Below are 15,440 nucleotides of genomic sequence, written 5' to 3'. Positions count from 1 at the left end.
TTTAAGAGTGAGGGCGTAATAAAGACAAGTTTGAATAAGTAAAACCTGAGCAAGCTAATACCACCAACAGATCTTCACTAAGGCAGATTTTAAAGGATGTACTTGAAAGAAAGCAGTCAGAGGAGGAAGGTGTGAGCGGCGAGATGGGATGGGGAAGAAAGGGTGTGAAAACATACAGGTAGTGCTAAACGCAGATTTATGATACAGGAGCAGGTATTAGGGCACAGTGAGTTAAGCCAACTGTTTGCGACACTCACATCCCATCTCAGAGTGTTGGTTTGAATCCAGCTCCTCTGCTTGCAACCCAGCTTCCTACAAATGCACCTGAAAAGGCAGTGGAGGATGGCCCAAGTGCTTGGCTCCCTGCCACCCAACCTGAAAGACCCGGATGAAGTTCCAGGTTCCTGGCTTCAGCCTGGCCCAGTCCTGGCTGTTGTGGTCATTAGGGAAGGGAACCAGCATAAATGCGTCTTTCTCTCTCTCTCTCTCTCTATGGCTTTGCCTTTCAAATAAATAAATCTTAAACAGAAAAATTTGGAATTATAGCATAAAGTATGGGAGAAGTTGATTCAAGTACATGCATAGTAACAAATGTAAATGGGCTGACGCTTCCATTAAAGGATACAGCTTGACAAAGATAGATAAACCCTTCTAGAATGTGGGATGCCAGAGATCCAGGAGTCTAGGAAAGCAGCAGACCAGCAGACCGTGGGGACTTTCCTTTCTCCTTTGCAGGGCTGGTTTTGGTCTATTGTGCAGTGGCGCAGTTTTCCTGGGCATCTGTGCAGAGTATTTGCTCTGGTGTCCATTCTGACCAGCCAGTGGTGTATTGAAAGTTTGTGTCTGGCCGGCACCGCAGCTCAATAGGCTAATCCTCCACCTAGCGGCGCTGGCACACCGGGTTCTAGTCCCAGTCGGGGCGCCGGATTCTGTCCCGGTTGCCCCTCTTCCAGGCCAGCTCTCTGCTGTGGCCCGGGAGTGCAGTGGAGGATGGCCCAAGTGCTTGGGCCCTGCACCCCATGGGAGACCAGGAGAAGCACCTGGCTCCTGCCATTGGATCAGCGTGGTGCGCCGGCCGTGGTGGCCATTGGAGGGTGAACCAACGGCAAAGGAAGACCTTTCTCTCTGTCTCTCTCACTGTCCACTCTGCCTGTCAAAAAAAAAAAAAAGAAAAAAAAAAGAAAGAAAGAAAAAAGAAAGTTTGTGTCCAGTGTCGCTTCTTATGGGCCAGTGCAATTGTATGGGTGTGTATGCTTCACGTGGGTTCAGATGGGCCAAGCCACTCATAAATCAGATGTCAATTACTTCATCTGTCAGTCCTCTCCCACCAGAGATTTTGAAGTTTTTCCCTATTTGCGTTTTAAGTGTGTATGCGGTTTATGGTTAATGTATGTATAACGTAAAAAGAAAAATCCCAGTAAACTAATAAATCATAAATGAAAAAATTAATCAATACACTAATATTCAGGGAAGACAATTTTGGTGGATTTTTTTCCTATTTCTTTTCATGTCAGCATCAGAAATAGAATCACATCCTTTATTCTGTTTTACAACCCTGAAACTTAATATTCCTAAATTTCATCTGAACAGAAGTTGAGCAGTACACACACACATACACACGCACATGTAAACACCAGGTACTATTTTAAGCTTTATAGGTCATATGATCTCTGTCCCAACTATTCAGCTGTGCTATTACTGTAAAAGCAACCATAAATAATATAGTTAAAAATGGGTGTGGCTGTGTGCCAGTAGAACTACACTTATGGAATTTCATGTACATAACTTCATGTATGTATTTCTGTTTTTTCCACTTTCTAATTTTTAACCAACACATAAAAAGTGTACATGTTTATTGGGTACCATATGATGGGGCTTTTTTAAGGTTTATTTTATTTATTTGAAAGAGTGACAGAGAGAGAGGTCTTCCATCTGCTGGTTTTCACTCCCCAAATGGCTGCAATGACTGGAGCTGAGCCAATCTGAAGCCAGGAGCCAGGAGCTTCTTCTGGATCTCCCACGCGGGTGCAGGGGCCCAAGGACTTGGGCCATCTTCTGTTGCTTTCCCAGGCTGTAGCAGGGAGCTGGATCAGAAGTGGAGCAGCTGGGACTTGAAATGCCGCTTATATGGGATGCTGGTTCTGCAGGTTGGGGCTTTAACCCACTGCGCCATAGCACTAGCCCCCCATATGATGTTTTGACATATGTATACATGATGTAATGATCAGATCAGGGAGATTTCATATAATTTTCACCTGTCACCAAATATTGTTTTGACTTTTTCCAGTTATTTATAAACATCGAACTCTTCTGGGTTCGTGTGCTGTTGTGGCATGCTGGATTTGGCCCTTGCCCTGCTGGGGTTTTCTGACCGCAGGTCTAGGATGTTATTACCAGTGACTGCACTGTATTCTGTTGTATTGATACACCCAGAGCTTATTTAACCAATCTCTTAGATTGTTTCAGTTTTTCGCTGTGACCAACAATACTATAATAAAGAACCTTACAACAAATAGTGTATACTTTGGTAATTTTCCTTTGGATAATTTCTTAGATGTAGAACAGTATTGCTGCAACAATGGTAAGGCATTACCTCAAAAAAAAAAAAAAGTGGAAGATGCTGAACATCATGTATCACTAGGGAATTGCAAATGAAGACAACCACTGGGTACTCATTAGCATGGCTGGAATTTAGAATCCTGACAACAGCAGATGTTGGTGAGGATGTGGAGCAACAGGAGCTCTCATTCTTTGCTTAAGAGAATGCAAATTGTTAACAGCCACTTTGAAGGGCAGTTGGGCAGTTTCTTAATGAGCTGAATGTAGGCTTACTATACAACCTAGCAACTTCACTCCAAAGTATTTACCCACGTGAACTGAAAACATGTCCATACAAAAACCTGCACACAGGTGTTTATAGAAGCTTTATTCACAATTTCCCCAAACTGGAAGCAACCAAGATTCCTTCGATAGGTGAATAGATAGAAAAATTGTGGTATAGCCATACAATGGAAAATCATTAAGGGATTAAAGATGTAAGTCATAAGAAAACACGTAAGAACCTTCAAGGTCCAATGTTGTGGAGCAGCGAATTAAGCTGCCGCATGTGACAGACACCAGGATCCCACGTGAGTGCCTGTGTGAGATCTGGCTACTTTACTTCCTATCCAGCTCTCCGTGAATGTGCTAAGCCCAAGTGCTTGGGCCCCTGCCACCCATGTGGGAAACCTGGATGAAGGTCTAGGCTTCCGGTTTTGCTTGGCCCAACCCCAGCTGTTGTGGCCATTTGGGGAGTGAACCAGCAGATGGAAGGTCTCTCTCTTGCCCTCTCTTTGTGTTGTGTAACTCTGCCTTTCAAATAAATAAATAAGTTGCTTTAAAAAAAATAAAGGGGGGGGGGAGCTTTAATGCATATTGCTAGTGAAAGAATCCAGACTGAAAAAAAAACATATACTATATGATTGCAGCTATAGGGCATTTGTGAACGGTCACTGGTTACCCATAGTTCAGGGGAGGGAGTGAGGGAAGTCAGATAGGTGGAATAGAGAGGATTCCTAGGGTGGTGAGACTATTCTCTATGAAACTGTACTGGTGGTATGTGACATTGGTCATTTATCAGAACCCATAGACATATACAACACAAAGCATACATTCTAACATGAACTATGGACTTCAGTCAATAATAATGTATTGATGTTGGTTCATCAGTTAAAACAAATGTACCCCACTAATACCAAGAAACTCTGGGGCAGGGGAGACAAGACTATATTGAACTTCTCTATGTTTTTTTTTTTGTTTTTTTTTTTTTAAGATTTACTTATTTGAAAGAATTATAGAGAGAATGATAGAGATCTTCCATCCACTGGTTCACTCCCCAGATGGCTGCAACAGACAGGGCTGGGCCAGACTGAAGCCAGGAGCCAACAGCTTCTTCTGAGTCTCCCATGTGGGTACAGGGGCTCAAGCATTTGGACCATTCTCTGCTGCTTTTCCAGGCACACCAGCAGGGAGCTGGATTGGAATTGGAGCAGCTGGGACTCCAACGGATGCCATTTGGGATGCTGGCACTGCAGATTACGGCCCAACTCACTACTCCACAACACCACCCACCCCCTCTATACTTTCTGCTCATTTTTTTATAAACATAAAACAACTCTTAAAAAAGTAAAATAAAACCTCAGGCCAGCATTGGGTCATAGCAGGTAAAGCCACTGCCACTGCAGCCCTGGCATCCCTATGAACACTGGTCGAGTCCTGGCTGCTCCAGTTCTGATCCAGCTTCCTGCAAATGCACCTGGGAAAGCAGTGGAAGATGACCCAAGTGCATGGGCCCCTGCACCTACATGGGAGGCTTGGATGCTCATTTTGGTGTGGCCCAGCCCTGCCTGTTGCAGCCATTTGGGGAGTGAATCAGCAGATGGAAGATACCTTTCTCTCTCTCTCTCCCTTCACCTTCCCCTCTCCCTCTCCCTCTCCCTCTGTGTGTGTGTGTGTGTGTGTGTGTGTATGTCTGTCTCTCTCTTGTTCTATAACTCTTTCAAATAAGTAAATCTTTTTTTAAAGATTTATTTATTTATTTGAAAGTCAGAGTTGCACACATAGACAAAGGAAAGGCAGAGGGAGAGATCTTCCATCCGCTGCTTCACTCCCAAATTGGCTGCAATGGCCAGAACTGCACCAATCCGAAGCCAGGAGCCAGGAGCTTCTTCAGGGTCTCCCACGCGGGGTGCAGAGGCCCAAAGACCTTGACCATCTTCCACTGCTTTCCCAGGCCATATCAGAGAGCTAGATGGGAAGTGGAGCAGCCGGGTCTTGAACCGGTGCCCATATGGGATGCCGGTGCTTCAGGCCAGGGTGTTAACCCACTGCACCACAGCGCCGGCCCCAGTAAAAAAAAATTTTTTTTTTTTGACAGGAGGAGTTAAACAGTGAGAGAGAGAGAGACAGAGAGAAAGGTTTTCCTTCCATTGGTTCACCCCCCCAAATGGCCGCCATGGCTGGTGTGCTGCGCTGTTCCGAAGCCAGGAGCCAGGTGCTTCCTCCTGGTCTCTCATGCAGGTACAGGGCCCAAGGACTTGGGCCATCCTCCACTGCCTTCCCAGACCACAGCAGAGAGCTGGACTGGAAGAGGGGCAACCGGGACAGAATCCGGCGCCCCAACCGGGACTAGAACCCGGGGTGCCAGTGCCACAGGCAGAGCATTAGCCTAGTGAGCCGCGGCGCCGGCCCCAGTAAATCTTTTTTTTTTTTTTTTTTTTTTTTTAATAATAGGTACTGGTGCCAGCTGTGGCCACTGCAGCCGTTTGAGAAGTGACCCAGCAGATGGAAGACCTCTCTGTTTCCCCCTCTCTCTGTCCCTCAAGTAATAAGTAAATCTTTAAGAAAATAAAGTCTGTTAAAAGTTTTTGTTATAAAATTGCTACATGCAAAGGAAACAATCTATACTCACAATAAAGTTCTAAAAAACAGAGAAACAAACTTAAAAAATGAAACCACCATCACAACCTCACAAAGTGCCCACTTTTAATAATTTGACACATATCTGTCCAGAATTTTCTATCTAAAATGTGTGTGCAGGGGCTGGCACTGTGGCATAGGGAGTAAAGCCACGGCCTGCAGTGCCAACATCCCATATAGGCACTGGTTTGAGTCTTGGCTGCTCCACTTCCAATCCAGCTCTCTGCTATGGCCTGGGAAAGCAGTGGAAGATGGCCCAAGTCCTTGGGCCCCTGCACCCACATGGGAGACCCAGAGGAAGCTCCTGGTTCCTGGCTTCAGATCAGCCCAGCTCAGGCCATTGTGGCTAATTGAGGAGTGAACCAACGGATGGAAGACCTCTCTCTCTCTCTCTCTCTCTCTCTCTCTCTCTCTGTCTCTCTCTTTCAAATAAATAAATAAATCTTTTTAAAAAAATTGTGTGCATATATTTCTCCATAATAAGGCAGAATGATATATACTTTTTTGCAGTTTGGGTCTTCTGAAACCTAACTGTATGTCCTAACCATTTTTCCATGTCCGTACATGTAGATACACTTTATTATGAGTGGATCTTAGTCCACTGTGGTAATGAGCAACTAATGAAGCATCATAATTAATTTGCCCGCTTCCTTATGATGAGACATTTGGAATATTCCCCTGTTTAGTTATGGTGTACCTCTATCTTGCTGGGATTTGGAAGTTGGTTTTTTATGTCTGTCTACTCCCCTTGAAGACATATATGTGCCAGTTTCCCAACACCGTTGCTCACTGTGAGTGCTGCTTTTCTAAACTACTCATAATTTGGATCGGAGGAAATGGTTGTCCAGGTGGTGAACATTACTAGTGGTGAGAGTTAGACTCTGAGTTGCCTGAGTAACTCCGTCTGACAGAGCTGAAGCCCTCCACGTGTTCGCCGTCTCTCCCGGGGTCTCATCACTTTCCCTTGCCTTCCATGTGTTCCAGCTCCGAGAGTGGCCTGACTCCTATACCAGGAAGTTTGAGCACAGAGTGTACCCCATCACGTTTTCTGTCGGAAACCCACAGGAGTGGAAGAAATTGTTCAAACCCTGTGCCGCCCAGAGACTCTTTCTTCCGGTAAGAACAACATCTTGACCAAGACGTAGCTTGACAAAGGCTTGGTCTTGGAAACACCGTGAAATTTATGGAGACGGCTCTGGAGACGTTGCACGTCTAGCTGTAAAGGTGGCTCTCTGGGTTTCTGTGGTGGGGCTCCCGGCCTTGTGGTGTGTGGAGAGGGAACCCCTGTGTTCCAGAGACGCGGCTCTGAAGGCAGCATCGGAAGCGTGTGTTGGATCTGGGTCTCTGTGACTCTGCTCCAGCATTCACCAGCAGTGTAACCTTAGTAAGTCCCCCAACCTCTCCAAGCCTCGGTTTCTTTCATGGGCTTGGCCCACTGATGGCCCTCAATACATTTTAGCTTTGGTGGTTATTATTTCTCTTACAGCCATGACTGCTACTGAAGGGAGCCGTGCTGGGGTTTAATTCAAAAAGGGTCCACAGCTCCAGTTTAGCCTTTCAGCTTCAAATTTTTTAATTGCATGGTTTTTTTTTGTTTTGTTTTGTTTTTGTCCTTTGAAAAATTCCTGAATAGATATGTTAATTAAGATATATCAAACCTGAGAATATCATTGAGCAGGGATAGCACTTTCAAATTGTGAGTTGCAACCATAATGTTTATGAGGGATTCCTGCCTCCAGTACATATTTGTTTAGTTGAGTGCCCATTAAGTCCCAGGCCCTGCCTTAGTAAAGACAATATGGTGGTGAGTAAGACAGCCATGATCCTGCTCCTGTGGGGCTTGAGTCTAGCAAGGCATTGAAGAAGTGTTTAGAAGTATAATCCGGCCGGCGCCATGGCTCAATAGGCTAATCCTCCGCCTTGCGGTGCTGGCACCCCGGGTTCTAGTTCTGGTCGGGGCGCCGGATTCTGTCCCAGTTGCCCCTCTTCCAGGCCAGCTCTCTGCTGTGGCCCGGGAGTGCAGTGGAGGATGGCCAAAGTGCTTGGGCCCTGCACCCCATGGGAGACCAGGAGAAGCACCTGGCTCCTGGCTCCTGCCATCGGATCAGCGCGGTGTGCCAGCCGCAGCGCGCCAGCCGTGGCAGCCATTGGAGGGTGAACCAACGTTCTCTCTGTCTCTCTCTCTCTCACTATCCACTCTGCCTGTCAAAAAAAAAAAAAAAAAAAAGGAAAAAAAGAAAGAAAAATAGAAGTACAACCCGTGTTGAGGCAGAGAACAATCTCATGGGTATGTGGAACATAGGATTCCACTCTAGTCTGGGAGAAACCACGCATTTGTGTTGAGACATGAATCAAGTGGGGTTACTGGGTGACAAGAATCCAGGGGGTAGTGGGAGAGAGGCGTGTTCCAGGCATATAGAACAGTGTATGCAAAGGCCCTGAGGCAGGAGGGGGGCAGTGTTTGCAAAAATAAAAGACGCTCACAGTGACCAGACATAGAGAAGAGCAACAAGGACTGAAGTGTGCAGGCTCTCTGAGTCACATTGGTACGTCTGGCCTTTGTCTTAAGGAAAGCGGGAAGCCATTGGGTGGAAGTGGAAAGGTCTGACTTGTGTTTTAAAGAAGACGCCTTCGTCCATTGCAGTGTGGGCAGTGGAACTTGTGAGGCCGATTCACCATGCTTTGGGCTGTGAAGGTTGCTTTAAAGATGGATTTGGGACCTGAGAAAGAGAATTCAACCAGACCTTCTGATGAAAGCTGAAGGAGAGTGGAGTCATAAAGATTTCACCCAGGGCTCCACTCTAGACAACGATAAAGGTTGCTTTGTTTGAAATTGTCAATATCCAACTACTTATCTACCAAAAAAAAAAAAAAGGGCAAATTTTTATGGTTCAACCTACAAAATGGATGGTGGTGTTATTTTGAGGCAGAAAAAGACGAGTAAGGGCAGTTTTTTTTTTAAGATTTATTTAATTATTTGAAAGTCAGAGTTACACAGAAAGGTAGAGGCAGAGAGAGAGAGAGAGAGAGCGGGGGTTGGGGGGTCTTCCATCCACTGGTTCACTCCCCATTGGCCGCAATGGCTGGAGCTGCGCCGATCCGAAGCAAGGAGCCAGGAGCTTCTTCTAGGTCTCCCACGTGGGTGGAGGGGCCCAAGGATTTGGGCCATCCTCTACTGCTTTCCCTGGCCATAGCAGAGAGCTGGGTCAGAAGTGGAGTAGCCTGGTCTCAAATCAGCACCTACATGGGCTGCTGACACTGTAGGCGTCGGCTTGACCCGCTACACCACAGCACCGGCCCCAGAAGGGCTGTTTAGGTAAAGGAAACAGGTGCACTTCACTTGAGTCATATTTTGATTTGGAGATGCCTTTGGGGTGTTCAAGTAGGGGGTCATCCCATCTGTTTGTCTGGAAACCCTAAATGTTGAGTGTGTCTTTTAGCATTTGCTACACAGACCTATAGGAAGAACTAAGCCTGGGTGGATGGTTGGTGCTGATCTGCTGTCCACGCTCACTCACTCTTTAATGACCTATTTTTCATGTATGAATGGCAGATTGTGAGACAGAACTAGATGCATAAAAATGGAACGAAAGGCTACCTAGAATTGGATCTAAAAGCTCTACACTGGTGATGTGGAACCTAATTACCGTTTGAAATGGTGAGAGAAGGCATCGGGTTTCTGTTTCTTGTCTCATTTTTAGGAAAAAGAAGTATTAGAAAGCCAAAGCTGATGTTGAGAAATTGTCTCTCCACCCTGTCCAAAATATTAGCAACCCGAAGGAGCCACATTTGAATTTTCACTGACCTTGAATGGTGACTTTATCATCACTACTGAAAAAACAAACCCAGCCCTCTCAGTCCCCCCCCTCCCAGCTTTCTTTCTCATTCCCAGCTAAGTAAGTGTTCCATTTTGAATGACAAATGGGTGCTGGCATCCCTTATCTGCTTCTTATAATGGAAACTTAGCCCTCCTTAAAAAGAATAAAGAGAGATTGTGGCTGACGGGATATTTACTTTCTGCAAGTAGTCCATCATCATAGCAAGATTATGAACATGGCATTTTGGGGCATCAGTGAGATGTATGGATCTTCAGGGTAATTTGAAATAAAGTCTAGGTCATGTTTTCCTTGAAATTCATTTGCAGCTCAGGCAGCACAAAGAGAATAGGGCATCCTAAGATGCAAACATTCTAGCCGGTGAATCCCTTGGCTGAGCACTGCAGAGCTACCCAGTCTGAGTGGCTGTTGCCTGCCCCAGACCTAAGGGAGACAACCTTTCTCAACTACTTACTGTCCCAATAAGAATAGAGCAACGTCTATGCAACGGAAGCCTAGCAGTTACGCAAGTACGATTAGTGGAATTCACATTCCACCAAACGCAGGATTTATGAAGTCCTAGAGCTCAGTGGTTGTAGGACGGCCACTAGTCGTACAGACAACCCTGCAGATGGCTTGCTTAAGCTCTCCAAGATGCCTGTTTCTTTCAGCTAATTCAGAAGCATGACGAATTTAAAACAGTATGCCGTTAGAATTAAATCTAATTTGTTAACTAAAATTGATCTCGGAAAGACTTTTCCTTTTTCCTTCATCAAGGCTAGGAGGCCTTTACTTCTGTAAGAATAATTGAGTCTTGGCCGGTGCCGCGGCTCACTAGACTAATCCTCCGCCTTGCGGCGCCGGCACACCCGGTTCTAGTCCCGGTCGGGGCGCTGGATTCTGTCTCGGTTGCCCCTCTTCCAGGCCAGCTCTCTGCTGTGGCCAGGGAGTGCAGCGGAGGATGGCCCAAGTACTTGGGCCCTGCCCCCCATGGGAGACCAGGAGAAGCACCTGGCTCCTGCCATTGGATCAGCGCGGTGCGCCGGCCATGGTGGCCATTGGAGGGTGAACCAACGGCAAAGGAAGACCTTTCTGTCTGTCTCTCTCTCTCACTGTCCACTCTGCCTGTCAAAAAAAAAAAAAGAGTCTCATGACCTTTCACAGCACATTTCCGCCAAGCTGAAAGTAGTGAGGTTTTTTTTTTCTAATGGATCTATATATTTTGTTACGCACAGGCTACAGAGACTTCTCACATCAGTAATTGTGGTCTCCTGGGGATTCTAGAGCGGTTCAAGACAGAGGATCATGGATTGCAGAGTGTTCAGAGACTACCTTGGCAAGAGGCAGGCCGTACGATAACGCGGGAGGGGTAAGGCGCTCCTCAAGCCTCAGCCGGGGAGGAAGCCATCTTCAGCAAGCTTCCTTGTGCCTGACAAGTGCCGGGAGCATCCACATTCAAGGAAGGAGTTAGAGAAAAATGTTATCAGGAGAGACAGGATAAGGGGCCAGCATTGGGGCACAGTAGGTGAGCCGCCACTTAAGACACCTGTATCCTGTATCTGAGTGCCCGGTTCAAGTCCTGGCTCCTCTGCTTCTGATCCAGCTACTGGCTAATGTACATCCTAGGAGGCTGCTGCTGCTGAAGTAAGTAGCTGAGTCCCTGCCACTCAGGGAGGAGACTTAGATGGAGTCCCTAGATCCTGGCTGTGGCCTGGGCATTTGGGGAGTGAACCAGCAAGTAGGAAATCGATTTTTCTCCCTTTCTCTGTCCCTGTGTCCTTCAAATAAATAAATAGATAAATAAATAAACTGTTAAATAGACATACAGAGAGAGAGAGAGAGAGAGAGAGGGAGGGAGGGAGAGGGAGAGGGAGAGGGAGAGGGAGAGGGAGGGAGAGGGAGAAGCAGATGGGATTATGTTGCCTACCGCCTTACCTACAAGTTTATTCTAAGGACTTTTTGACTGCGTATTTCCTAGAAACTTGTCTCTATATTTAATATTTGAAGAGTGCCAAATAAACAAAAAATTTAGATTGCCTAGATTTTTTTTAAAAGATTTATTTTATTTATTTGAAAGACAGAGTCACAGAGTGTGGGGTGAGGGGGGGAGAGAGAAAGAGAGGTCTTCCATGCACTGGTTCACTCCCCAAATGGCTGCAACGGCTGGAGCTGGACCAGGCCAAAGCCAGGAGTCAGGAGCCTCCTCCAGGTCTTCCATTTGGGTGGCAGGAACCTAAGGACTTGGGGCATCTTCCGCTGCTTTCCCAGGCACACTAGCAGGAAGCTGGATCAGAAGTGGAGCATCCAGGACTCCAACCGGCACCCACATGGGATGCCGCCACTGCAGGCAGTGGTCTAACCGATTAAGCTACAATGTTAGCCCCAGATTACCTAGATTTTTCTACATGCCATTGAAAGCAACAATGTGTAATCTTCTGCTTTTCCACTTACCATTTGTTAAAGTGGCCTGAAATTCAAGTATCTTTTATGTTATGCTCGGCAATTATCATTGAAACATCCTTGGAACCACCCCTTTGGATCTCAACAGATGGACAGATGTGTAGGAATATATTAAAAATCTGGCCAGTGCCGTGGCGTAGTAGGCTAAGCTTTCACCCGTGGAGCCTGCGTCCCCTATGGCCTGTGGTTCATATCTCAGCTGCTCTACTTCCAAACCAGCTCCTTGCTAATGCACCTGGGAAAAGCAGCAGAAGATGGCCCAAGTGCTTGGGCCCCTGCACCCACTTGGGGGACCCAGAAGAAGCTCCTGGCTCCTGGCTTCAGACTGGCTCAGCTCCGGCGGTTGTGGCCATCTGGGGAGTGAACCAATGGGTGGAAGACCTCTCTCTCTGTCTCTCCCTCTCACTGTTTATAACTCTATCTCTCAAATAAACAAAATCTTTAAAAAAAAATCCCAATTAAGTAGGACATCAATTGGAATCACCATAAATGACGTCTGTACATTTGATCAAGTGCCACCAGGCCATACATGATTGGGATGAGGTTCCCTACTGACATAATCAGAGGGAGTCACCCTCGATACCAGTTTCACTGAGTAGGCTTTCTGCCCAGCTTACGGTTACTCATCGCTGTTAAAGGTTTGATGTGGGGATACGGTCACCTATGAGAGTGTCTCGACTCCAGCTAGCTAAGCAGAGGGAAGGAGATGAATTTATTGCCATGTTTAGCTGCAAAGTCCACACGGTCGAGCTGGTCCCAAGCATGGCTAGGTCTAGGAGCTCACTCGGTGCCCTGGGGCTCTGTCTGTCACTGTCTCACTGCCCTGCAGATTCCACTCCGTGAGCCAAATGACTTCAGGAGTGGTCGGCGGTCCACGTCCCAGAGGATTGGCAACCACAGGAGGAAAAGAGCGTGGCTGGGCCAGTGTATGAGGAGCTCTGTGGCATTACTTCTCCATAAAACAGACAAAATTAGTGAAAATTACTGTAAAAAAAATCACAATCTAAGGGCTGAACTTGTGGCATGGCAGATTAAAGCACCACCCTTGATGCCAGCATCCCATATGAGCACCAGTTTGGTTCAAGTCTCTACTGCTCTTCTTCTGATCCAGCTCCCTGCTAATGCACCTGGGAAGGCAGAGGAAGATGGCCCCCGTGCTTGTGGGCCCCAGCACTCCATGGGAGACCCAGATGGAGTTCCTGACTCCTGGCTTTGGCCCAGCCCAGCCCTAGATGTTGTAGCCATTTGGGGTGTGAACCAGTGGGTGGGAGATCTCTCTCCCTCTCTCTTTCTCTGTCACCCTGCCTTTCAAATAACTTAATACATTTTTTTTTAAAGAATAGAAAAACAAAAAAGACATGTGACATTGAAGACAAAAAGTAAAATGGCAGACATAGATTCTACTGTATAAATAATAACATTAAATGTGAATGGATAAAAGAATCAAAAGACAGATTAGGCTGAGAATTTGGTGCAGCAGTAAGGACATGGTTTGGGGGGCTGGCGCTGTGGCGTAGCATGTTAAGTCATCACCTGCTACACTGGCATCCCATATGGGTGCAGGATCATATCTCAGCTGCTCCACTTCTGAACTAGCTCCCTGCTAATGTGCCTTCCTGGGAAAGCAGCGGAAGATGGCCCAAGTCTTTGGGCCCCTGCACCCACATAGGAGACTCAGATGAAGCTCCTGGCTCCTGGCTTCAGATCAGCACAGCTCCAGCCGTTATGGCCATCTGGGGAGTGAACCATTGGATGGAAGACCTCTCTCTCTCTTTCTCTCTCTCTCTCTCTGTAACTCTTTCAAATAAATAAATGAATCTTTAAAAAAGAAACAGGTTAGATGTAAAAGGATGGAAAAAGCGGTATCATGCAAACAGCAACCTCAGAGAACTGGAGTGGCTACACTGACATCAGACAAAAGAGCACTTTTTCTTTTTTAAAGATTTATTTTATTTGAAAGTCAAAGTTACACAGAGAGAGGAGAGGCAGAAAGAGAGAGAGCGGTCTTAAATCTGCTGGTTCACTCCCCAATTGGCCACAATAGCCGGAGCTGCGCCGATTCGAAGCCAGGAGCCAGGAGCTTCCTCCAAGTCTTCCCGAGTGGGTGCAGGGGCCGAAGGACTTGGTCCATCCTATACCACTTTCCCAGGCCACAGCAGAGAGCTGAATCGGAAGTGGAGCAGCCGGGACCTGAACCAGCGCCCATATGGGATGTCTGTACTGAAGGCGGCTGCTTCACTTGCTATGCCACAGCGCCGGCCTCCAAAGAGAACTTTTAAAAAGGAACATTTCTGGAGCTGAACAAGGGTATTTTATAGAGACAGATGTATCAATTCATCATGAAAATGTTGCAGTTGTACAAAATGCATGAAACAAAAAAGAACAGAAGGGTGGGGGGGGAGAAATAGGCAACCACCAGAACTGTGGGAGACGTCAGTGCTCTGCTCTCAATAATGAATTGAACAGCTGGGCAGAGAATCCACACGGAAATTGGGGATATCATCGTGAACAACACTATAACCCTCCTAGCATGCTCTCCCAACACCAGCCCGACTGGTTCTGAGTACACATGGACCTTCTCCAAAACAGACCATATGTTAGGCCATAAAAGAAGGTGCAATAAACTAGAAAGGATTGCAGTTACACAGAGTATGTTTTCCAAGCACAGTGGAGTAAAACCCATTCCTAAATGGCCAGTGGTTCACAGTGGAAATCACAAGGGAAATTGCAATGAAATTCAAACAAAAATGAAGACACAGCATACCAACATTCATGGGAGGCAGCTACAACAGGTAGTAGTTTGTTTTGTTTTGATGATTTTTTTTTTTTTGACAGGCAGAGTGGACAGTGAGAGAGAGAGAGAGACAGAGAGAAAGGTCTTCCTTTGCCGTTGGTTCACCCTCCAATGGCCGCCGCGGCCGGCACGCTGCGGCCGGTGCACCGCGCTGATCCGATGACAGGAGCCAGGAGCCAGGTGCTTTTCCTGGTCTCCCATGGGGTGCAGGGCCCAAGCACCTGGGCCATCCTCCACTGCACTCCCTGGCCACAGCAGAGAGCTGTCCTGGAAGAGGGGCAACCGGGACAGAATCTGGTGCCCCAACCGGGACTAGAACCCGGTGTGCCGGCGCCGCTAGGCGGAGGATTAGCCTAGTGAGCCGCGGCGCCGGCCATTGTTTTGATGATTTATTTATTTATTTAAAAGGAAGAGGACTAGAAAGACAGGGTGAGGGAGATCTTCCATCTGCTAGTTCACTCCTCGGTTGGCTATAACAGCTAGGTCTGGGCCAGGCTGAAGCCAGGAGCCAGGAACTCCATCCTGGCCTCCCATGTGGGTGGCAGAAATTCAGGCATTTGGGTCATTTCCTGCTGTCTTCCCAGTAAGCTGGATTAGAAGCAGAGCAGCTTGGACTGGAACCAGCACTCTGATATGGGATGCCAGCATCACAAGTGACAGCTTAACCCACTGTGCCATAATACCAGCCCTCAAACAGGGTTTAAGTTTATAGTTGTAGACTGCCACAGAGCAAATGAGGAAAATCTCAAGTCAATGACCTAGGTTTGGAGCTGGTGTTGTGGTATAGTGGATAAGCTGTTGCCGGTGATGCCAGTTCATATCCTGGCTGCTCCACTTCAGATCCAGTTCCCTGCACTAAAGACCTGGGGAAAGACCTGGGTGAAGCTCCTGGCTCCTGGCTTCAGTCTGGCTTT

At 47.0% G+C, this 15,440-nt stretch overlaps 1 protein-coding gene across 3 annotated transcripts in view; it reads left to right on the top strand.

Annotated features, from left to right (window-relative positions):
• Positions 1-15,440, top strand: part of GXYLT2 (glucoside xylosyltransferase 2) — a 100,506-nt gene that overhangs the window by 37,690 nt on the left and 47,376 nt on the right. For 2 of the 3 annotated variants that reach the window (XM_051851472.3, XM_089305421.1), the window contains exon 3: positions 6,442-6,573. In XM_051851472.3, the coding sequence (XP_051707432.1) occupies positions 6,442-6,573 (132 nt within the window). Of the gene's footprint in view, positions 1-6,441; positions 6,574-10,507; positions 10,776-15,440 lie in introns of those variants that run through there. The other variant, XM_089305422.1, reaches the window with a different exon arrangement.

The sequence above is a fragment of the Oryctolagus cuniculus genome, chromosome 10 (genome assembly GCF_051225735.1).
Source record: "Oryctolagus cuniculus isolate XC-2025 breed Fujian yellow rabbit chromosome 10, ASM5122573v1, whole genome shotgun sequence".
NCBI lineage: Eukaryota > Metazoa > Chordata > Mammalia > Lagomorpha > Leporidae > Oryctolagus > Oryctolagus cuniculus.
This window is presented reverse-complemented; position numbering and strand designations above follow the sequence as displayed.